The 25,624-nt window shown below is 42.7% G+C and overlaps 1 protein-coding gene, 1 non-coding gene and 1 pseudogene across 2 annotated transcripts; 2 read left to right on the top strand and 1 right to left on the bottom strand.

Annotated features, from left to right (window-relative positions):
* Positions 1-4,885: 4,885 nt before the first annotated feature.
* Positions 4,886-5,076, bottom strand: LOC114704970. Its single transcript, XR_003736336.1, has one exon. It is a non-coding gene; the product is annotated as a U2 spliceosomal RNA (small nuclear RNA).
* Positions 5,077-8,423: 3,347 nt separating this feature from the next.
* LOC114704948 lies at positions 8,424-9,722 on the top strand (annotated as a pseudogene).
* A 13,994-nt stretch (positions 9,723-23,716) lies between these two features.
* On the top strand, positions 23,717-24,725 carry LOC114704962 (olfactory receptor 2D2-like). Its single transcript, XM_028886513.1, is given in 2 exon segments — positions 23,717-23,737; positions 23,739-24,725. Coding segments are annotated over 2 exon segments (1,008 nt in total).
* Positions 24,726-25,624: the final 899 nt, after the last annotated feature.

The following is a 25,624-nucleotide window of genomic DNA, read 5'->3' as shown; positions in this document are numbered from 1 at the left end:
TGTGTGTGTGTGTGTGTGTGTGTGTGTGTGTGTCTTTCTGGAGCTCCAACCAATAAATCTATTATAAATTATCCAAGACTAAATCCAGCAGAGCAAGGGTGACTGTGTTATTCTGCATGTGACACTCAATGGGTTCTTTCTGCTTCTCTCTGAACCTGTCTAATTATCTTATCTATCCTGGTGGTGAAGAACCTCTGCCTGGACTCCACTGCCTCTCCAGAGCTGATGAGGACCAAGAGCAGGAGTGGGAAGAGTTGGGGTCAGAGCTGTGGGACAAGGCTGAGTAACAGCACTGCAGGGGTCAGGGCTGTGTCAAGTGCTTCTGATTGGTGCTGATGGCCAATTACTAAGGTGCAAGTCCACCCATCATGGCAGTGTCATGGTGGCAACACAGGCCTCTGAACAGCGGTTGAGATCACTGTCATTGCTCATTGTTTCCAGCAGCAAAGGCGCCACAGTGAACAACTGCTGGAGCACAGGGCACAGGACAATGAGGTGCTCACCAGGCTGTGCAGAGTTCAGAGCCTGTGCTGCTTCACTGTTATTAGTGCTGTGACTCAAACTCTAGCCTCGGGCATTCTATTTACTCGGGTGCTATACAGCTGAGCCACATTCCTAGACACTGTCTTTGTTTAGTTATCATTTTATAATGAACTGTTACTGATGGCTGTGTTTAATGAGCAGCTCACAGACTCCAACCCCTTATCATCAATCACTCTCTGAAGGAAGACTTTATAGTCCCGTCTTCTCCTTTGAATCATTAGCAAACTAAGACATAGACAGAAGGAAGGGAATGAAGATTCGAGATCATGGAACACTGGCCAGAACTTGTGTCAGGGTGCTAACATCCTCACATTTATCCTCTATCCAGCCTAGAAGGGAAGAGGCTACTATTGGAATTCTACAGAAGAGGCAACTGAGGCAGAAAAACAGCAAGTTCAAGAGAGCATGCTCCAGAGCTTGATATTTGGACCCTAAGTCTGATATGTATCTAAGAGACCTGAGCCCCTCAGAGAGTTTTCTTACTCCACTGTCCTAGGATGTCACTGCTGACTTCCATGTTGGTATGTAATGCTTGACTCTTTTTGTCTGTTTTTTATGTGTATCAACATTTTGCCTATACATATAGATCTATGCACAACACATGCATGCCTTTTCCCTGGGGAAGCCAGCAGAGGGTACCAGATCCTCTAGAACTGGAGATAGAGATGGTTGTGAGCTGCCATGGTAGGTGCTGGGAACCAAACTGGGTCTTCCTCAAGAGCAGCAAACCCGCTTTTGCTCACAGCCGCCTCCCAGCCCCCATCATTGTTGACTCTTCCTTAGCTCCTGAGTGTCCGGGTAACGGTTGCAACTCTTTCTCTGTCCTGCCAGCCAGCTCCCAAGTCACAGTTCCTAGGCTCTTTATTAATGATGAAAGCTTGGCCAATATCTAGGCTTAGGCTTGTTTCTACCTAGCTCTTATACCTTAAATTAACCCATGTCTCTTCACCTAGGTGCTGCCAAGTGAGTCCTGGCTGTTACCTCCCCTCCCCCATGTTTTGCTTGTTCTCCACCTCTTGGCATCTCCATCCTTCTCCTTCCTAGTGCGCTCTCTGCCCTGAAAATCCTATCTAGATATGGGATTCAGCTTTTCATTACCTCAGTCTGAGTGACACATCTTCACAGTGTACAAAAAGATTACTCCACAAGACCTAACGTTCTTCACTGTAGTGAAGAGAGGACTGAGATCTACCCCAAGGTAGTTGAGGAAGGAAGAGGAGTGTGACTCAAACGTGGTCTCATGAGTGTCAGGGCTCAGGGTTTGGGCTGTAAAGGAGGAATCAGAATGAGATCTTAAGTCCCTGACCTGTGTCTCAGGTGACCAGGTCCCACCTCCCCTTCTCTGAGCTGCTCCTATTCCCAATTAGTCTAGAGAAGGGAACAGGTCACCACTCTTTCTCCTGAGGGTTGTTTCCTCCTGCTCTGCCCCCAAGGGTCTCACTGAAGTGCTCTTGTTGACAGAATCCAGAGATCATCTTAGCATCCCTACTGGGAACAGAAATGGTCCTTTCCCAGCTCTCCTGGAGAGGCTCAGAGAGGAGGCAGGGTCATAAAACCTCAGCCTTTGTTCCCACTGGGAAGAGTTGAAGATGTCTGAGCTGGCCTTTGTTAAGCAGGGTTTTATAGGTGCTATCTTCTGGAGTCAGGGCTGGCCTACTTGCAGAAGAAACAAGATATTCAGCTGCTCAAACTCTACAGCACCTTGGAATTTTTCTGGAGATTGAGCTGCCTAGAATCCCAACTCCCTGGACTCAGTTGTTTTATGGGTCTTCCTCACAATAGACACTCAGTGACACAGTCCCTGATTTACAGGTAGGAAGATGGTCACTGGTGCTTGGCTTATGGGTGAGGTTCATGCAGAAGGGTCTAGAGGTAATAATTAGTCAAGTCCTCCATCTCAGGTCCTCTGTGTTTATCTCAAACTCCACAGATCTCTTCCCTCATCAACTGCTCTTTTTTCTTTTCTTCTCAACTCCTTTTTCCTTTCTCTATTTATTAATTTAATAAATATTTATGGAGAGTTTGTTTCTTTCTAACATGTTTAAAAATAAAGGATATGGGGTCCTGAGCTGAAAAGTCTCAAGTGAAGCAAAAATCCATATCCCTGAGAGAGCAGTTAATGTCTTTTGAAGGAGTCTTCCCACCCCACAGAGACACAGCTTGATGCACTTCATGGGCAGAGCAATTATGGTTTTGTCTTTTATTTTTTCCTATGGGGGATGTAAGTCTATTGTAGCCTAGTTTGGCTTTACTCTCACTATGTAGTTGAGTATTTCCTTGGACTCCTCATCCTCAACCTTCCAGATGCTGGCTTCCTAGGTTGGGACTCCCATGTGTAGCCTTTTCTGGCATGGAACTCAATCCTGATGTCTTTGTTTGTGATGTTGGGCTTACGGACTTGGGCAAGCAGGCCTGGTGGGACACTGTAAGCCAAGTCAGAGACCACTGGGCTGGGAGAAATGACAGGCTGTGGTGACTAAATAGTGTGCCAATGCCGTAGAAATCACCCCTAAATCCTCTATCCTTGCATCCTTCTACTTTCAGTAAATCTCAGTGTCTCCCACATTCAGACAGGAGGAGAAATGTCATCAGGGGAGCTGGTCTGTGCCTAGTCATCCAACTCTCTTCTAGGAGCGCTCTGGCCTGTGCTGAGTCTCAATAAACTCAACTAGATGGACAATGTGTAGACTTCGCCTTCCTCACATTCCCACTTCAGAGCCTGTGTGCCAGAAGCAGAGAAGGTGACTGAGAGCCTAGCTCTGAGGACACACCTCTAAACCCCACTTCTCCCATGCTGAGCTTTCAGTCTGAAACAAACCTCCCTCTCCAGGCCTTAGGTGTTCACCAGTAACACACAGGTAAGAATACTTCCTTCAGTGAACTGTTGTGATGTTAAGCTAATGTTAGTGTGACAATAGCTTGAATGTACAATTGAGCCAATATTAATTCTTTTTCATTATTGCAAAGGTTAGAAAGTCTCCCATACAGCCATACTCCTTCAGAGATAATTCTTCTTTAGTTGTGTGTGGTTTCAGTTAACAAGAGAGAAACAAAGGGTTTGCCCAAGTATTTTTGGTATCAAAATTGATATCAGACCTTCCTAAGATTCTTCCAATTGCAGCCAGTCAGTGAACAAAAAATGCAGGGTGTATCCTACAGGTGTTGGGGAGGGAGGTTGTAGCACAACAGGGAAGGCTTCCTGGTCTATCTGAGTCCTGCTGTGAACACCATTGGGCACCACAGTGAGCATGGTGGTCCCCCTCCATGATGAGAAGGTAGGAATATCCTAATATGAGAGAGGCAGCGTCATGCCGAATCCTGGGAGTAAGCATGAGAATTTTGTTCATAGAGAGAGGAGATGGAAGAGACATCTGTGTGCTGAGGCTGAGTCTCCACAGAGCAGGAGGTTTAGGAATGGCCTGTGAACTGGCCTCAAATGACAGGGTTTGGGAGCTCTTAGAAGGCTTTCAGCAGGGACCAGTAGGAACAATATGAAGACTTTGAAAAAACTACTACAGGGCTCACATGAAGAACATGTTGGGGAAGACAAATGCCCAGCACTGAGAAAGGGAAGTGGACACAAATTCCTGCCCCTAAACAAGAACTTATTTCCAATTGATCTCTATCAAGAAAGGGAAAAACAGTTTTCTTCAATAGAGTGTCACTGCCCATATCAGGTACATCTATGGCTGGCCACATGCTCGGGAGCAGTTGGCCAACAGGAGACTTTCTCCATGGATTTGGTTTTGGTTTGATATTTTTTTTTTGTTTGATTTCTTTCTCTTAGGTTTGTTGTTGTTGTTGTTTCTGTAGCTTGTTTTGCTTTGTTTTGTCTTGAAAGAAAGTGTGGGAGGGAAAAGAGCATGAGATTGAGTGGAGAGGGTCTGGGAGAAGTTGGGGAAAGGAGAGACATGCTCAACTTATATTATATGAAAATAATTTTTTAAAATTAAAGAAAAGACTGTATTGAGGAGAAAAACAGAGGCAAAGGGTAGGTGGAGATGCTGATGCAGAACTGCTGGGAGAGATGATGGGCTCCTGACCTGGGCTGAAAGGAAGGGCAGAGGGCAGGGTCATGAGCAGTAGACTGGTCAGGAGAGGGAATGAAAACAGGGGAAGAGAAGACTGAGGATGTCTAGAAGTCTCTTCCATATTTCTACTGCCATGAAAAGCAATTCCCACCTTAACCATTGTCTTGCTGGTTAGCATATGAGTGGTGCCTTAGTTCGGACTTCTGTGAATAGTGGTTGGAAATTTCCTCTACATGTCTTTCCCTGAGCATGTGTTTCTATGTGCCTTTGTGTTTTTTTTTTTTTTCTCATTTAACCAAGTTTATTTCCCCGAGGGGTGCACTGTTCCCGGAGATACTGCAATACCAGGTCGATGCGTGGAATGGACGGAGCAAGCTCCTATTCCAACTCGGAATTGCAAAAATACATTTAATATGCTGTCCTCGGATAGAGGACGTAACAGATATTAAACTGATAAGAACAGATACTATACTTCATCTTAGCCAAAAGGCCGAGAAGCGATGTGCCTTTGTGTTTTAAACATTGTTTCAGAACTGTAGTTAACATATGTATTGAGGGGCAATACATTAAGTGTGTTCAACGTTAGGAAACACAGCCAGGCACACACTAAGGGGATCATTTTAATTTACTCTCACATGAGATCCAGTTACTCTTGTCAACACCAGATATCTGTTACTGTAGCCATGCTGGTAGGTGTGTGGTGATGTGAGATGGAGAACAGGCAGGTGGGCATTGGCACTGTGGTGTTCTCCTGCAATTTCCAGATGAGTAATGGTGCTGAGGACCTGAGCTTCATCAGTGCTCACTAGACAGCTGCCTTGTGAAATGCCCTTTAAATATTGTTCGCTGTTCCATTGGAGCATCTGTTGTTATGTTTGTGCTTTTCTAATCCTTTGTATAAATATTTTGAGTACTCACTTTGCTTATGCTAGATTATTATTTTTCCCTCCAAGGAAAGTGCTCTTTTAAAGAAGTCTTACCTTTGTTTCCCTTAAAATGATAAATATATCAATTTGATTTCAAAAATTGGTTACTTTAGATTAAACTCAAGCCCTCAGTACACCCAGAATTGATTGTTTGTGTGCAGAGGGAGGTAGGAGTAAAAAGGGAAGAAATGATTTTCCTGCTCCCGTATCACATGGTTCATCAGCATTCCCTGGGAAGACTCCAGTGTCTCCAGTGCATTGCACATGTGAACTTCTGTCATTACTGTTAGTTATTTGGCGGCTCTCTTACCCTGCGAGGAAATGTCATGAAACCCGACAGAATCCACTAACAAGAATTTTATTAAGGTAGGAAAGAGAAACAGATGTGACAGGCCTGTGAAAAGACATGTGAATAAAGATGGAATTGGAAACATGGTGCCTCCGCACACAGGCCCATGTGGCTATTCCACACATGCACACAGATCACATGGTTGTGCTATGTGCTTTACGCAACCACGCAAAGCCACAGGGTCCTGGTCACGCGAGACATTTTTACCTGGATATGGCAAAACAGAAGTGACTAGGTCCACCGGGCATGCACAAACATGCCCAACCATGGGGGCTGTTGTGAATCCCTATCATCCTGGACTCTTAAAAAAAAAACAAAAACAAAAACAAAAGAAAAAGAAAAAATGGCAGAGGGGTGGGTATGGGGTGTCGTTTCTCTCAAAGACTTCTTCCAGCTGAATAGTGGGTGTTAGTTGGCTCTTGGGGAAATGGGGAGGGTAGATTCTGAAGTCCTGGGATGATGATGGGAGTCCTGGAATGAAGTTCTGCCGTCCCCTTGTTCTGCAGCTGTCCATCCTTGGTGTTGTGGCTGGGAGCCTTTTGTCTGACAAGATACTGGTGACAGAGAAAAAGCTTAGAGAAAAAAGAATCATTATTACTTTATTTTTGGAGTTGACATTTATCTGAGGTAGATCTGGCTTTAGTACTCTGCTTAATTTTTACCTGAGACAAGCCTTATTAGAGGTAGTTTATTTAAGACACCTGCTCCCTTCATTAGTTTAGCATTTAGGAAACGCATGTGATCAGTTGCTGAGTATTGAACAATGATAGACTGTTATATTACATTTTTTCTTACTGCCTGGATATCTCTGATGGTCCTTTTGCCCCCGGCTCTGTGTGGCCCTAGTTGGGAAAGGAAGGGGTGATACCTTATTCCTCTGGAATTGGTGATAAGGCAGTGGTTCCTGAGGTCCTCTGGAGCTTGAGAGTACAAGGCCCTGCTTGTTTTACTGTATATGAAGAGAGATTTTCCTGGGATGGAGGTGAGAGAAAAGGTTTTAGATGAGACAGGTGGACCCAGTGAAGAAAGCCCTTGAGTTTAGCAGCTGCAGGAGTCACAAGAATTACCTTGGAGGGCCCCTGCCACTTAGGGGGAAGGGGTGAAGGGCGCTGGCCTGGAGGAAAGAGAAGAACCTGATTCCCAATGTGGATTGGGGGTGGGCAAGGACTGTCACATGGCTGAGGTAAGGAATAGTCTGTAAGGCTCCATAGCATAGACCTTAGGTGACATAAAAGGGGAGTTAACAGACTATCTGGAACAGTTGGAGGGTCGGATAAAAGACCTGGTGTTGGAACTGGCCTTCCATACATTAGTTCAAATGGAGAAATTGAAAGAGGCTTTTTAGGAAGAGCCCAGAACCTGAGAAGAGCTAGAGGCAATAATCTTACCCAGTCAAGGTGAAGTTCCTGTGACATCTTAGTAAGAATAGTTTTTAAAGACAGGTTGGTAGGGTCCAACTTTCCTGAGGATTGAGGATGGTATGGGATATGAAAATGCCAAGGAATGTTAAGAGCCTTAGCTAGTGTCTGAGAAATCTGAGAGGTGAACTCCAGACTGAAGGGAAGCAGGACCCCAAACCGAGGAATAATTTCTTGGAGAAGGAGGTCTGCAAAACATGCCAACCATGGGGGCTGTTGTGAATCCCTATCAATTACTCATGGGACTGTATGTGTGAGGGCCTGTGTCTGAATGACATGTGTTCTGTCTTCTTCATCTTCTGTTTACTCTCTCTCTCTCTCTTTTTTTTTTTTTTTTTTGGTTTTTTTTTGGTTTTTCAAGACAGAGTTTCCCTGTGTAGTTTTGCTGCCTGTCCTGGATCTTGCTCTGTAGACCAGGCTGGCCTCGAACTCACAAAGATCCGCCTGCCTCTGCCTTCACAGTGCTGGGATTAAAGGCGTGCCCCACCACCGCCCAGCCTAATGTTTACTTTCTTTTGCATATGTCTGTGGTGTGTGTGTGTGTGTGTGTGTGTGTGTGTGTGTGTGTGTGTGTGTGTGTGTTCAGAGACTGATAGGGGATCCTTCCTCCATTGCTCTCACCTTATTAATTGAGACAGTTGGCCGCAGTGCTCATCATTTCAGTTGGTGTAGCTAGGAGCCTCTTTGAGGATCTCTTCTCTGCCTTCCTAGGGATGGAATGAGAATGTGAGACTGCATACCACATGTCATGTGTTACATGGTGTTTCCAGGAGTCTGTGAGAGGCTTTAGATATTCATCATAGTCCTAAGACATGGGTGTCATCAACCTCAATTGATAGATGAAGAGACTGGGATTCAGTAACGTGAGAAGTGTGCATGGAAACTGAACAGTGTGCTCAGAACCCACACCCCAGCCTTTCTTTTCTTAATTAAAAAGTATTATTATTTTTATTTTATGTGTATGGGTGTTTGCCTACATACATGTTTGTGTAGCATGTGTATCTCTTGCCTGAGGTGACAGGAGAGAGTCAGATCCCCTGGAACTGGAGGCACATACAGCTTTGAAATAGCTGGTTCCCTGTAATAGCAGTCAGTGCTCTTACACTCGGAACAATCTCACCAGCCTATATCTTCCCTTTCTGCATTTATAGATGCCATGTGTCAGATGATACATAGATGAATGTGATTCTCTTACAGGCCCCACCATGTGGATGATTCCAGGGCAGAACCAAAGCTGGGTTTCTGAGTTTATCCTGCTTGGCTTCTCCAGTGACCCCACGACCAAGAACATCCTCTTCATTGTGTTCCTTCTCATCTACCTATGCTCAGTCCTGGGTAATGGGCTCATCATCATGCTGATCTGCCTGGACACACAGCTGCACACTCCCATGTACTTCTTCCTCTGTATACTTGCCCTGTTGGATATGTGCTATGTCACCACCACCATGCCCCAGATGTTGGTGCATCTTCTTGCTCACTCTCAGACCATCTCCTTTGCTGGATGCTGGATGCAGATGTTTGTGTTTGGTTCTCTGGCTGCTACTGAATGTACCTTGTTTGTTGTCATGGCTTATGACAGATATGTGGCCATTTGCCACCCACTGCGTTATACTGTCATCCTCAACTGGGGACTTTGCATACAGTTGGCAGCTGGGTCTTGTGCTGGTGGTTTTCTCTCTGTTTTGTTACATAGTTTCTTCACCATGAGTCTGCCATATTGTGGGCCCAACAAGGTCAACCACTACTTCTGTGAAGGCCCTGCAGTGCGTAGCCTGGCTTGTATGGATACCCACATCATTGAGATGGTGGACCAGCTCTTGACTGTTTTTATGGCGATTATTCCAATTTCCCTCATTGTGGCCTCCTACGTTCGTATTGCCATGGCAATTATGAAGATCAAGTCCACCCAGGGCCGTTGCAAGGCTTTCTCTACCTGTGTCTCCCACCTGACTGTGGTCACACTCTTCTATGTTCCAACCACTTACATCTACATGAGGCCCAACTCGAGCTACTCCCCTGAGCGAGACAAGCAGATCTCACTCTTTTACAATGCCTTCACAGCTTTGCTCAACCCCATGGTCTACAGTCTGAGGAACAAAGACATCAAGAGGGCACTTCTCAAGGTGATAGGGCATGGTAGGGTGGATTAGTTAACCACAAATCAAGGGAAGTTGGACTGATTATCACTTTTTGGTAAAGCGACAATGTCTTTATTTTATTTAGCTGTCCTGGGCATTTGACCAACATAGCACTTGATAACTAGGTCAATCCACTGTGAAACCAAGGTGGCTATCTTGATTGACAGGCTACACTAAGGTACAATTCCAAACACCCCAGTAATCTTACTCAATCATTGCTGCAAAGACCCATTTTTTTTACTCTATCTTAGCTGTAGGTTGGGAATGACCTTCTGACCTTTCACATCCATCCTGAAGTAGAAATCTTATTTCCAACATGATCACCCTAGAACAGAAGGAGAGGAACAGTGGACAAACTCACAATGACTCAGCTCCCAACAGTGACCTGCTTGTCTGTCCACATATTCTTTTGGCCAAAGCAAGTAGCATGGTCCAGCCTGACAGCAGCAGGTGGAAAGTTTTTTGTCTAGACAGAAGTAATACAAGTTCTGTGGCCGTGGTCTGATATGTTGACTGCTCTACTTAGAAGGCAGCAAGTATTATGCATTATATAGCCTGCTGTATTTCCTAGAAAACAACAGCATACCTATAAACCAACACAAAACATGCTAACTGTGGATAGCATGACAGTAGAGACAGCAGAAGGCTGAGACCTATATGCTAACACAGTGTGTGTTTTCATGACAGAAGTGAGTTGATAGATTGTGGAACAGCAGTAATATAACTCAGAGAACAAACTTCACACATGAATTCATTGTGGTCTATGGGGAAACATGATGACCTCATCTGTCAAAAGACCACTCTAGAGTGAAGAAAGCTGGGTTCTTCTCAGAGCCTTCCAAACTTTTTTCCTCACAGGCAGAAGCCAAGGGCATGTCCAACTGTTGACTATGACTGCTGGCTCCTTTCTACCCTTTCCTGGTGGTGGGTATGGATTACCTCTCATCTTCAGAGTAGCTCTTACCTGACCAATCAGCAGATTCCTCTCTCATTTAGTGCCTGAATTATTCTTTCCTAAGGGGGCTTCAGGCCCACCAGTTTTATTCTGGGGTTACATATTTTTGGATAATGGGTACCTTTCATTTATAGTTAATCCTCATTATAAGTGTGTGTGTGTGTGTGTGTGTGTGTGTGTGTGTGTGTGTATAATTTTTTTTTTTTTTTTTAGAATTCTCCCATTTCCTAGACTATCCAGGAACTTTTCATATTCCTGAAGACAGCCTTTAACTTTCAATCTTTCTTCATTGTCCTCTGCAGTGCTGTGATTATAGGATGGGACACCATACAGAGGAGAATTTTTGTTTCTTTAATGATGTCCTTTGTGTTATAAAAGTTTTTACTTTGATATAATACAATTCATATACTTTTTAAAAAAATAAAGATAGATTTTACTTAGGTAGCCCAATGTCTTCTGGAACTTACCGCAGACCAGGCTGGCATCAAATGCAGCATGCTCCAATCTCTGACCTAGTAGTGCGAGAATTAAACATATACTTCACACCACCTGACCAAGCACTTTTGTCTCTTGTCATTTTGCAGTAGACCTAAAAAACTATTTCTTAATCCAATCATGAAAATTTACTCCCATGGTGTTTTTTTAAGTTACTTTTAGATTTTGATCCTTTCTGAATGAATTATTTTGTATGATATGTGGGAAGGGCCCATTTACATTCGTTTTTAAGTGGATATCTGTGTATGTAGTCAGACTTCCTCTTTAGACTTTCTTGGACCGCCAGCCCTCAAACAATGACATGGAGCCTTATTATTGATTATGAAAGTTTGTCCTTTAGCTTAGGTTTGTTCCTAACTAGCTCTTATAGCTTAAATTAATTGATTCTATTAATGTAAACTCTGCCATGTGAGCTTTTCTTTTTTTTTTTTTTTTTTTTTACCTCTTTTGCATTTGGTATGTCAGACTTGCTCCACATCTTGCTGGCATCAGCCTCATGAGCCTAGATTCATCCCAAGTTCCTCTCTTTCCCCAGAAGTCCTGCCAATTCTTCCCTGACAAGCTATTGGCCATTCAGCTCTTTATTAAGCCAATCAGAAGGTACCTTCCACATAAGACAATCAAATATCCCACATTTGCCTCTTTTTGTTTAAATAAAAAGGAAAGGGTTTAACTCTAACACAATAAAACTTTATACAATAAGAACAATTGCTAAATAAAATTACATTTACAAAGTCCAGTCCATTAGTATTTGGCAAATTCAGAGAAATTATTATCTATCCTATTTTGATGAGTCCAAAGTTTTATACCTAAACTACTTTCTATCATAATGAATTACCTAAAAATATATTTTTAGACCTTAAACCATTTTCTTAGAAAAACAACATGAGCTTTTAAGTCTTTCAACCTCATAAACTTTGCATCTCTTTTTCAAGTTTCTTTTCTGAATATAGTAACAAAGAAAACATAGGTATAACTACCTATTAATAAAAAGGTGTAACTATCTAGTCTTCAACCCTCATCAGAGACCCAAGGGAGATAAAATTTTATCTGATAATCAGAAAATGAAGAGCAAACAATATCCAAAACTATAAAAATGACATGGACAACTGGCTGTCTGGAGAGTCACCCAAGGTTCCTCTGCAACCTTGGGCATCCATTTTTGGCCTATAGACCTAGACTATCTGACAAACTTTTCTGTGAAGCAGGAAGTTTTGAAGGACTATCCTACCTTGTTTTGGCAAAGTTTGGTAGTCACATTCTTTTATGTCCTGCTTATCCAATTTGGACAGCATATTGTGAGCAGTTGAAGCAAGCAAAGTTTCTTGCTGAGTGGCTAAATTTGCCACAATGAAAGCAAACTCCATATGGAGGTTCTTCAATGCCCATTATCCTTTTTGAAGTAGATTGGTGCTGCCAGGAGCAGACAAATAACCTTGTCATAAAAAGCCTTGTGTTATGAAAACATCTGAAATGCCAAATTAAGTAGGTCTTTGAAGTGTTTGAAGACCACCTACCTATCTAAAATATATCTCTGTTTGACCTTGAGTCATATCTAACATGACTCCAAGTTTGATTGTTATAGAAGACTAACCACTAACCTGCATTTAATTAGTATCTTAAATAGTTTATAATAACGTTCAAGGACTAGAACTATACATTACATTTTTTAATGAGCTGCATAGGTACAATACCTTAAACAATGGTAGAAACATACAGTATGTTAAAACAAAATAACCTTAAATTGTTTCAATATACAAAAATCTCTTAAACAAGAATAGAAACATATATGCAGTATGTTCTAACTTTAAATTTACATCAATATATAAAAATCCATACCAATGTAAAATATCTGTGATTAATAATTGCTTTCTAGTTTAAAAGTAGATTCAGTAATCCACCTTTTTATTCTACCATTCCTATGTCCCCCTTTTTTATCTTTTCAGAAGGAGATCCAAAATCTAATTTTGGTTTTTTAGTTTTTATCCTAACCATGACCAATAACAAGTTGCAATCAACTCCCCTAAACAATGATTAACATCCATAACCCATCAAATGACAAAAACTTTATTTGGTTGTTTTGGCTCTTTGTTCTTTGGTTTCTGAGGGCCCTCTACCCAGCTTTCAAATAAATACACAGAGACTTGCTACTAATTATAATACCCAGCCTTAGCTTGGCTTCTTTATTCTAGCTAGCATTTCTTAACTTAAATTATCCCATCTACCTTTTGCCTCTGGGCTTTTTCCTTTTCTTACTTCTGTATATCTTACTTTCACTCTTACTCCATGGCTGGCTGTGTGGCTGGGTGGGTGGCCCCCTAGCTTCCTCTCCTCCTTTTCTCACTCCTTCTTCTTATTCTCCCAGATTTCTCCTTCTATTTATCCTCTCTGTCTGCCAGCCCCACCTATTTCTATCTCCTGCCTCGCTATTGGCTACTCAGCTCTTTATTAGACCCTCAGGTGTTTTAGACAGGCACAGTAACACAGTTTCGCAGAGTTAAACAAATGAAACATAAACAACAGTAACAACCTTTCTTGTGGGCTGCAAGAATATATCATAGAGCTCCAGTTGTGTATTAAAGATGAACTTTGGCCAAGGGTCTGTCAAAAGACAAAGCCATTTATTATGAATATTTGGTGTTACCCAGCCTTTAATATTTCAGCAGTCTTCTGCTATGAAATCCTTGTGTGCCCAGACCTATTGGTAAACAGTTCAGCTCCCCAGACCTGCTGAACCTACAAAGTTACTAACTGCCCTGCTGAGCTTAGGAGACAAGCTGGCAGGAGACAAACCCTGTGCTAATGAAGCTCAGACCATCCCTTCCCCTTGGAGAGGCCTAGTGGTTCTCTAGAGCATTTGGACTGAGAACAAAAGAGGTTTTTACATATCAAGGTGAGAGGTCAAACAACATTCCTGAAGAGGCAGGGAACAAGGTGCCCAGGGAAAGAAAAGGCAGGTATTTTCTGTAGACACAGAGAGAGAACAGCATGGGGAGAGAGAAGAGAGGATGACAGAGGTTCCATAGAGGGTAAGCAGATCTTGAGTAGAGTTTTCTGAGAGCCAGGAGTAGACAGTAGCAGAGATGGAGAAAGAGGATACAGAGGATGAAGATGAGGTTGAAAGCATAGGAGTTAGTCGTTAGCTGGACTATGAGCTAGGGAACTAGAAAGAACTGTAGTTATGGAGACAAGATTTCATCCCAGAGAAATAAAGTAGATGGATATAGAGCTTGTAATGACTAGAGTTATTCCTGCCTCGAATGCCTGGTGGAGCTATAGCTGAATTGATGTAATTTTGTCTTAGAAGAATAAAGTTAACAGACATAAGAACATAGTGCATGTAGATTGTTTTCCCTGATATCCCACGCTGGACATAGCAAAGCCCCTTAGGTCCCTGGGGAATCGATAAGCCTTAAAATAATATTCTACAACAAAAACCCTGCCCCTCACTCTTGGGAATGTGGGCATTATGTTCTCTAGACTGCTTCATTTTGGCTAGGCGTGACAACATTTTTAGGGATCCCTGAGAAAATTGAGATAATGGTCAACTCCTGGGAGAACTAGCTGTTTTATTTGTTGTTCAGTCTCTGTTCGATGGGGAAAGAGTGCAGAGCTGAGCTGAAGTCCTGATTGGAGTAGTCTGTGAGGCTGGACCACTCAGCTAGCAGCTTTGAAGTTATTCTGGGTGCATATTTTTGAAGACACTGAAACAGAGGCATTATGAGAGGGTGGATCACCTGGGCCAATTGTCTTCTTCATCAGTATCTGGTCTACTCCTTTTGTTGTGAAAACACATAAACTTTTAAAGGTAATATACATATCTGCATTAACAGAAGTATGGAATGTGTGGTATGCACAAGTCAGCTACAGGTGATTTTTGTTCTATGTTTGAGTAGGTAAAAGACATCTGTCAACTTTATATGTCTGTTTGGACTGTATAACCAGACTGTAATATAAATGTCCATCAATATCATATGAAAGGATTGCATCTAATAATAAATCATGAAGGCTTTTTTGCTAACAAGATTTATCATATCTCATCCATTTTGAGCTGTTCCCACGTCGAGAGAGAAGCTTATACATCACCCGTCTTATACTTTGTCTTGGTTTCTTCATGTCTGCAGCCAAGATTTTTCAGGACATGTCTCATAGTCAAATCAGGTCTTTTTTTCTTTTTTTTTTTTTTTTTTTAAGATTTACTTGTTTATTTAAAGTTTTTTTTTTAATGTTTTTTAATGTTACTGCCCCCTGTTCCCCCTCCCTCCCCTTCTTCAGCTCCCCCCTCCCTGCCCCATCCCACCCCCACCCACTCCTTATAGGGGGTAAGGCCTCCCTTAGGTATTCAACACAGGCTGGCATAGCACGTTGGGGCAGGCCCAAATGGACTGACATGGTAAATGCAATTTTAACTGATAATTGTTCTTCTTGTATATAGTTTTACTATGTCAGAGTTAAAGTCTTCCCTTTTTATTTAGCCAAAAAGGGGGAAATGGTTCAGAATATTTGATAATATTGTATGAAAATGTGTCACTGTTTTATTCTTATTGGTTTAATAAAGAGCTGAATGAGCAACAGCTAGGCAGGAGACGGTATGTGGGACTTCCAGGCAGATACAGGAAGTCTGTATTAGAATCTGGCTTGGGGATTCACCAGTGAGACGATGAGGGAGACAGACATATGGTACTGAGAAGAGGTAACAAGCCACATGGCAAAACAGATGAACAGATATGGGTTAATTTAAGTTATAAGAGCTAGTTGGAAATAAACCTAAGCTAAGGCCAAACTTTCGTAATTAATAAGAAGTCTCCATGTCATTATTTGGGAGCTGGCAGTCCCAAAAGAAATTCCAACCAGAAAGACTGACAACACTCATGGGAACTGGAGTAGAATGATTGCTACATCTTGATCCACAGGCAGAGAGACACTGGTCTTGACATGGAATTTTGAAACCTCAAAGCCCACCTCCAGTGACACACTTCCTCCAACAAGGTCATGCCTCCTAATCCTTCTAATCCTTCCAAAGAGTTCCACTGTCTGATGACTAAGTGCTCAAATATATGAGCCTATGGGGCTATTCTTATTCAGACCATCACAGGCCTCTTCTGGTACCCTTGCACTTTTTATTGAACTCAAGGATCCACTTGACAATTTCAAAAGAATGACTGCTAGAATTACAATAGAGGCACATTGAGTCTGTGTATCTGTTTGGAATGTATTGACATCTTAGCAATATAGTCCTCTGTAATGTGAACCACAAGCCTTCAAATGATCATGTGAATTCAGGACTATTTGTGTGTGTGTGTGTGTGTGTGTGTGTGTGTGTGTGTGTGTGTGTGTATAAACAGTATATTTTAATGGAGGAAAATTCTTCTGTGTAATCAGAGCTTTTCGTTGGGACCAACATTCAGTTCTGTCCACCAGCTGACCCCCAAGTAACCACAGAGATTTATTATTAATTATAAATGCTTGGCAAATAGCTTAGGCTTGTTACTAAGTAGCTCTTACATATTAAATTAACCCATGTTCCTATCTATCTTTTATCATGAGGCTCAGTACCTTATCCCAGCATGGATCTCCTGTTACTTTTCCATCTCCATGAGACTCCTGAGACTCCTGAGACTCTTCTCTTTCTCTTCTCAGAATCCTCTCTCCCCCAAAGTCCAGACTAGGTGTTGGCCATCAACTTTTTATTATGTAATGAGATTAATAAATATTCATAGTATTAAAAAGATTGTTCCATAACTCTTCTGTTTCATTTTATCATTCTTTTTTCCCATCTGTACCCATACTTAACTGAGCACCCAATTACTGGGTCTCAAAGCTGGCAAAATCAAATGTCAGTGTGTACCCACAGATATCGCTAGTAGTCCACAAAGGCACAAGTAGCTCATACAAGCAAATGGCTCTTGTGGTTTATTGTGGCTACATCCTTTCCACAGCCTGAGTCTGTGGTCCCCAAGGGCAGTTCTCTATGTTGTATTGAGGAAGAGGAACAAACTCATGATGAAAGTGGACAGCAGAGTACTGTGTACTGTTTCTGGATGTGCTGAAAACAGTGGTGAGGAGAAACCAATCCAGGGAAAAGAACACTGTGCAGGACATTTGGCTATCCCTTTTTTTGGAAGGAGAAATGTCTTCCAGATAAGAGTCTATATTCATGAGTGCATTGTTGTGGCCTATGTGGTGGTTATATGGTTGTGAACAGCCATGGAATAGAATTGTAAAATTGGAGAGAATAAGGGTGGAGAGATCTGTGGGTAACCTTAGGAATTGGAAAAAATGTGAAGATGTTTTTGTCCCATGTGAATTCTGATAAAAAGTGTCATCAAAAGGACAGGCTATGAAGAAGTGAGAGGATGGGATGGCATTCTCTGAAGACACCCTGTCAACCCTTTCCTGGCAATCCTCTCCCTGATTGTCATGGTCATCTTCACTTCCTTCTCTGGATATAAAACCAGAAAACCATATGAATTACTCATTTTACCAAATGATCTAGTTTTCACATGGTCCATTAATGATGCATTGCCTATGGGGGGCCAATTAAGGAATCCTTGGATGCAAGAGCTGTGGATCTGCTTCTCCTTCCAACAAGCTTGTAATCTTCCTCTTTAGGCCTGTGGGTTCACCTGGTGTAGATGGAAACCTCTAAAGTTTGACTTTCCCTTCATGTTGACCTCTGGGATGGTCCCATGACCACCATGGAGTAGGCGCAGCTCTGAAGAGCATGAGTGGTTTTTTTTAGACCACAGGTACTGTCATTAGCTTGAACTCAAACAATCAAGCATGTTATAGACACGGCAGATTCCGCCTCACTCAAAAGGTTTGTGGCCAGGCCCTGGAGTTGGTTCTACCATTCACTAGATGGGTGATCATTGCCAAATCACTAAGATTTTTTTGGGACATTGTACATTATCTAGGCAACAGACCCATAGGGCTATGTTTGAAAAATATCTTGGTACTGCAGTCTCTTAGGGCAGCAATGAGGCTCTGTTAAGTCTGCTTATCATTTTAATCTTCACCTAAAAGGTGTAATATCCTCCCTGCCCCTAGGTTTTTTGTTTTTTGTTTTCACTCTTCTGTCTTTTTCTTTTGCCAGATATCAAATATACTTTCTGTGGGACTTTGGTATTTTTCAATTTTTCCAAATTCTGTCTCCTTACTGTGACTGCTTTTTGGCCATGTTACTGACATCCATATCTAACTTAATGTGTGTGTGTGTATCTCCCTTGAGCTCAGCCTTATGAATCTATAATAAAAAATCCAAGACTAAACCCAACAGAGAAAGGTGGCTGTTTCTATATGTGATAATCAATGGGTTCTGTCTGCTCCTCTCTGAACCTGTCTCCTTGTCTATTCTGGTGAAGAATAGAATAGAAGAATAGAAGAACCTCTGCCTGGACTCCAGAGCTGATGAGGACCAAGAGCAGGAGTGGGAAGAGTTGGGGTCAGAGCTGTGGGACAAGGCTGAGTAACAGCACTGCAGGGGTCAGGGCTGGGTCAAGTGCTTCTGATTGGTGCTGATGGCCAATTACTAAGGTGCAAGTCCACCCATCATGGCAGTGTCATGGTGGCAACACAGGCCTCTGAACAGCGGTTGAGATCACTGTCATTGCTCATTGTTTCCAGCAGCAAAGGCGCCACAGTGAACAACTGCTGGAGCACAGGGCACAGGACAATGAGGTGCTCACCAGGCTGTGCAGAGTTCAGAGTGTGCTGCTTCACTGTTATTAGTGCTGTGACTCAAACTCTAGCCTCGAGCATTCTATTTACTCAGGTGCTATACAGCTGAGTCACATTCCTAGACACTCTGCCTTTGTTTCCTGTACAATTTATTTAGTTGTCACTTTATAATGAACTGTTACTGTTGGCTGTGTTGAAGGAGCAGCTCACAGACTCTAACCCCTTATTGTCAATTACTCTCTGCAAAAAGACTTCATAGTCTCGTCTTCTCCTTCAGAATCCTTAGGAAACAAAGACACAGACAGAAGGCAGGGATGGAGATTCCAGGTCATGGAACACTGGCCAGAACATGTGGCAGGGTCCTGACATCATCACGTTTATTCTCTAGTCATCCTAGAAGGGAAGGGGCTACTTTTGGAATTCTACAGAAGACAAAACTGAGGCAGAAAAACAAATAACGGCAAGTTAGACAGAACATGCTCCAGAGCTTGATATGTTTGGACCCAAATTATTATTTGCATCTGAGAGACATGAGCATGAGTGTTTTCTCACCCCACTGGCATGAGATGTCACTGCCAACCTGTATGTGGCTATGCCATGCTTGACTCTTCTTGTTTGCTTGTTTATTTTTATGACCATTTTTCCTGCATGTATGTATGAACAGCACATCCATCCCTGGTCCCTGAGTCAGACAAGGGCACCAGATCCTCTGGAACTGAAGATATACATGGTTGTGAGCTTCCATGTGTGTACTTAGAAACAAACTGGAGGTTCTGCAACAGCAGCACATCCACTTTTTCTCACACCCACCCTCCATACCCGATAGTTGTTGACTCTTCATTAGCACCAGAGTGGATAAGCAACTTGCTCAGGTATTGCACAGCAGAAAAGGGAGGACTATGATTTGCCCCAAGGTGGTTGAGGAAGGAAAAGAAGTGTGACTCAAGCATAATCTCACTGAGTGTCAGGGCTCAGGGTTTGGGCAGTAAAAGGGGAATCAGAATGAGAACTCAAGTTCCTGAGTTCTCAGGTGACCAGGTCCCACCTCCTCTTCTCTGAGCTGCTCTTATTCCCCAATTAGTCTAGAGAAGGGAACAGGTCACCACTCAGCCTCCTGTGGGTTGTTTCCTCCTGCTCTGGCCCCAAGGGTCTCACTGAAGTGCTCTTGTTGACATAATCCAGGGATCATTTTAGCATCCCTACTGGGACCAGAAACCCTCCAGGGGAGGCTCAGAGAGGAGTTAATGTCATAAAACCTCAGCATATGTTCCCATTGGGAAGAGGTGAAGATGTCTGAGCTTGCCTTTGCTAAGCAGGGTTTTATAGGGACCATCTTCAGGGATCCCAGCTGGCCTATTTGCAGAGGAAATGAGATATTCAGTCCCTCAAACTCCACAGCATCTTGGAATTTTTCTGGAGATTGAGCTGCCTAGAAACCCAACTCTCTGGACTCAGTTGCTTAATGTGGCTACCTCGTACAAGCAAGAAACTGCCACTCAATGACACATCCTGGATTTAAAGTGGTAAGACTGTCACTGGTGTTTGGCTTTTATTTGTGGTTCAGGCAAGTGGGTCTAGATATAATAATTAGTCAAGCCATCCATCTCAGGTCCTCTGTGCATACATCTCAAACTCACCAGATATCTCCCATCATTGCCTGTTCTTTTTTCCTCTCCTTTTCAACCCTGTGTTCTTACTTCCTTCTTCCTTTGTTCATTTACTAATTTAATAAATATTTATCGAGAGTTTTTGTGTTTCAATTCAAGTTGAGACATAAAGAATATAGAGTTCTAAGCTAAAAGATCCCAAGTGAGGCAGAAAGTGATGGTCAATGTCTTTGACCACACCACAGAGTCACAGCTTGATACACATTGTGGGCAGAGCAATCATGATTTTTTTCTTTTATTTTCTTTTGGTTAGTCCCCTGTAGCCAACCTGGCCTTAATTTTGCTATATAATTATGTATATCCTAGGACTCCTGATCTTAAACCTTCCCGCTTTGGGTTTTGTAGGCTGAGGCTAACACATGTAGCTTTTTTCTGGCTTGCCACTAAATCCTGATGTCTATATGTATGAGTCCTTGGCTCATAGATTTGAGCCGCTCTCCTACTTGGACACTGTAAGCGAAGTAAACCATACCATGCTGTGGATCACTAAATGTCCCATGCTATAGAAATCACACCTCAAATCCTCTCTCCTCGGATCATTCTACTTTCAGTAAACCCCAGGGCTTTCCACATTCAGACAGGAGGGGGAATCTCACCAGGATTGCTGGTCTGTAGCTAGTCATCCAGCTCTGTCCTAGGAGGACTTTGGCCTGTGCTGAGTCTCAATAAGCTCAACTAAATGGACAATGTGTAGACTTTGCCTTCCTCACCTTCCCACTTCAGAGCCTGTGTGCCAGAAGCAGAGAAGGTGACTGAGAGCCCGGCTCTGAGGACACACCTCTAAACCCCACTTCTCCCATGCTGAGCTTTCAATCTGAAACAAACCTCCCTCTCCAGGCCTTAGGTGCTCACCAGTAACACACAGGTAAGACTACTTCCTTCAGTGAACTGTTGTGACGTTAAACTAAAGTTAGTGCAACATTGACTGGAATATATAAATTATCCAAGTAAATATTAGTTCTTTTCTTACTATTGCAAAGGTTAGGAAGTCTCCCATACAGCCATACCCCTTCAGAGATAATTCTTCCTTAGTTGTGTGAAGGTTCATTTAACAAAAGGGTAACAAATGTTTTGTCTAAGTTGTTTGGTATCAAAATTGATATCAGACCCCTCTAGGATTCTTCAGATTGTAACCGACCAATGAACAAGAAATGCAGCAGGTACCAGAGTTAGGGGTGGGAGGTGGAAGCATAACAGGGAAGGCTTCTGGCTAAGCTGAGTCCTGCTGTGGCAACAGTGTGGGCAACACAGTGCAGGTGTTTTCCCCCTCCATGATGAAAGCCAGGCAGTTTCTTAAGGGGGGAGAGGCAGAGGCATGTAGGACAGTGGGTGTGCTTGCCCGGGGATTTGTGTGTGGAGAGAGCAGAGATGGAGGAGACAGCTGGGTGCTGAGCTTAGTCTCCACAGAGCAGGAGGTTTAGGAATGCCCTGTGCACTCACTTCAAATGATAGGGCATGGGAACTTGTAAAATGCTTTCAGCAGGGGCCACATAGGAGCAATCTGAAGACTTTGAAAAACCAATGCAGGAGTCACATGAAGAACTTGTTGGGGAAGACAAATGCCCAGCACTGAGAAAGGGAAGTGGACACAAAGTCCTGCCCCTAAACAAGAACTTATTTCCAATTGATCCCGATCAGGAAAGGGAAAAACAGTTTCCTTCAATAAAGTGTCACTGCCCATATCAGGTACATCTATGGCTGGCCACATGCTCGGGAGCAGTTGGCCAACAGGAGACTTTCTCCTTGGATTTGGTTTTGTTTTGATTGTCTTTCTTTTAGTTTATGTTTTCAATTTCTGTTGTTTGTTTTGTTTTGTCTTGAAAGAGAGAGTGGGAGGAAAGAATATGAAGTTGGTTGGAGAGTTTCTGGGAGAAGTTGGTGTAGGGGAGGGATATGATCAAAGTATATTATATAAACATAATTTTAAGTAATTAAAGAAAAAGAAAAGATTGTACTGAAGGAGGAAAACATAGAGGCAAGGGGCACATAGAGATGCTGATGCAGATGCAGATGCTAATGCAGAAATGCCAGGAGAGATGATGAGCTCCTGACCTGGGTTGAAAGGAAGGACAGCAGTGAGGGTCATGAGCAGTAGACTAGTTAGAAGAGGGGATGGGGACAGGGAAAGAGAAGACTAGAAGTCTCTTTCATATTTCTACTGCCATCAAAGTCAATTCCCACCTTAACCATTGTTGTGCTTAGCATATTAGTGATGCCCTTGTTCAGACAATTTTGAGTAGTGTTTGGAAATTTTCTTTACATATCTTTCCATGATCATATCTGTGTATGTGCATATATGTTTACATATTCTTTTAGAAATATAGTTAATATTTGTATTGATGGACAATGCATTAAGTGTGCTCAATGTTAGGGAACACAGCCAGGCACACACTAAAAGGGTCATTTTAATTTACTCTCCCATCGGATCCAGTTACTCTTGTCAACACCAGATATCTGTTACTGTAGCCATGCTGGTAGGTGTGTGGGGATGTGAGATGGAGAACAGGCAGGTGGGCATTGGCACTGTGGTGTTCTCCTGCAGTTTCCAGATGAGTAATGGTGCTGAGGACCTGAGCTTCATCAGTGCTCACTAGACAGCTGCCTTGTGAAATGCCCTTTAAATATTGTTCACTGTTCCATTGGAGCACCTGTTGTTATGTTTGTGCTTTTCTAATTCTTTCTATAAATATTTTGAGCACTTCTATTTAGCTTAATCTAGATTACCATTATTTCCCCCCTCTACGAAATGTACTTTTTTGTGCTCTTTTAGAGAAATTTTTGCTTACCCCAAAAGAATAAAGATATTTATATGGTTTGATTCTAAAAGTTTGGTTGTTTTAGATTTGCCACTTAAAGCTATGGTATGCCTGGAATTGATGTTTTGTGTGTCCATGGAGGTAGGAGTAAAAAAGGAAGAAATGACTTTCCTGCTCCCATATCCACACGGTCCATCAGCCTTCCTTGGGAAGACTCCAATGTCTCCAGTGAATTGCACATGTGAACTTCTGTCATTACTCATGGGACTATGGCTGTGAGGATCCTCTGTCTCTGCCTTCCCAGAAAGGGAATGAGACTTTGAGACTCTACACGACATGTCATGTATTACATGGTGTTTCCAGGAGTTCTGTGAAATGCTTTAGATATTCATTATAGTCCTGAGACATGAGTGTCATCAACCTCATTTGATAGATGAAGAGCCTGAGGTATTGGGAGGTTCAGCAACTTGAGAAGTGTGCACAGAAACTGAACAGTTTGCTCAAACCCAGACCCCAGCCTTTCTTTTCTTAATTAAAAAGTATGATTTTTATTTTAAGTAATGGGTTTTTGCCTACCTGCATGCTTGTGCACCATGTGTATCTCTTGCCTGTGGAGGTCACAGGAGAGACTCAGATCCCCTGGAACTGGAGGCACAGGAAGCTCTGAACTAGCTGGTTCCCTGGAACAGCAGTCAGTGCTGCTAAACTCTGAGCCATGTCACCAGCCTGTATCTTCCCTTTTTCCCTCTATAGCTGCCATGTGTCAGGTGACACATAAATGAACGTGATTCCCTTACAGGCCCCACCATGTGGATGATTCCAGGGCAGAACCAAAGCTGGGTTTCTGAGTTTATCCTGCTTGGCTTCTCCAGTGGTCCCATGACCAACAGCATCCTCTTCATTGTGTTCCTTCTCATATACCTGAGCTCAGTCCTGGGCAACGGACTCATCATCATGCTGATCTGCCTGGACACACAGCTGCACACTCCCATGTACTTCTTCCTCTGTATACTTGCCCTGTTGGATATGTGCTATGTCACCACCACCATGCCCCAGATGTTGGTGCATCTTCTTGCTCACTCCCAGACCATCTCCTTTGCTGGATGCTGGATGCAGATGTATATGTTTGGTGTACTAGGTATAACTGAGTGCACTTTCTTTGTTGTCATGGCTTATGACAGATATGTGGCCATTTGCTATCCACTTCATTATACTGTCATCCTCAACTGGAGACTGTGCATATGGTTGGCAGCTGGGTCTTGTGTCTGTGGTTTTCTCTCTGGCTTGTTACATACTTTCTTCACCATGAGTCTGCCATATTGTGGGCCCAACAAGGTCAACCACTATTTCTGTGAAGGCCCTGCAGTGCGTAGCCTGGCTTGTATGGATACCCACATCATTGAGATGGTAGATCTGGTCTTGAGTGTTTTTGTGGTTATTATTCCCATTTCCCTCATTGTGGCCTCCTATGTTCATATTGCCATGGCAATTATAAAGATCAGGTCCACCCAGGGCCGCTGTAAGGCTTTCTCTACCTGTGCCTCTCATCTGACTGTGGTCACACTCTTCTATGGTCCAGCCCCTTATGTCTACATGAGGCCCAACTCCAGCTATTCTCCTGAGCGAGACAAGCAGGTCTCACTCTTTTACAATGCCTTCACAGCTTTGCTCAACCCCTTTGTCTACAGTCTGAGGAACAAAGACATCAAGAGGGCATTTCTCAAGGTGATGGGGCATGGTAGGGTAGTCGAGAGAATAAGGATCTAGGAGAAGCTCGATTGAAGTATTGAGTATTTAAGGAAGGCAGAGTGTCTTTATTGATTGTAACTGACCTTTGCAAATGAACTAGTGTTGTACTTGAAACAAGCCACAGTGAAACCAATGTGGCTATATTGATTGACAGGCTATACTAAGGTACAATTCCAAACACCTCAGTAATCTTACTCAATCATAGCTACAATGACCCATTTTTTGTTCTATCTAAGCTATAGGTTGAAAATGACCTTCTGACTTCTCACGTCCATCCTGAAGTAAAAATCTTATATCCAACATGTCATCCTAGAAACTTGCCAAAGCAAGTAGTATGGTCTTGTCTGACAGCAGGAGGTAGAAAGTTTTTGTTTGGCGATAAGAAATACCCACTCTGTGGCCGTGGTCTGATATGTTGGCTGCTCTACTTAGAAGGCAGCAAGTAGTATGGAATATGTAACCTGCTATATTTCCTAGAAAATAACAGTGTAGCTATAAACCAACACAAAACATGCTAACTGTGGATAACATTATAGTAGAGACAGCAGAAGGCTGAGGCCTATATGCTAACAACAGTGTGTGTTTTCACACCAGAGGTCAGCTGATAGATTGTGGAAGAGCAGTAATATAACTCAGAGAACAAACTTTGCAGGGCAAAAGACACAGTCAATAAGACAAAAAGACAGCCAACAGAATGGGAAAAGATCTTCACCAACCCCACATCTGACAGAGCATTGATCTCCACAGTATATAAAGAACTCAAGAAACTAGACATCAAAATACTGAACAGTCCAATTAAAAAATGGGCTAAAGAGCTAAACAGAGAATTCACAAAACAAGAATCACAAATGGCTGAAAGACATTTAAAGAAATGCTCAACATCCTTAATCATCAGAGAAATGCAAATCAAAACGACT

Source organism: Peromyscus leucopus, chromosome 2 (assembly GCF_004664715.2).
Source record: "Peromyscus leucopus breed LL Stock chromosome 2, UCI_PerLeu_2.1, whole genome shotgun sequence".
Lineage (NCBI taxonomy): Eukaryota > Metazoa > Chordata > Mammalia > Rodentia > Cricetidae > Peromyscus > Peromyscus leucopus.
Note: the sequence above shows the minus strand (reverse complement) of the source record. Positions and strands in the feature narration are given on the sequence as shown.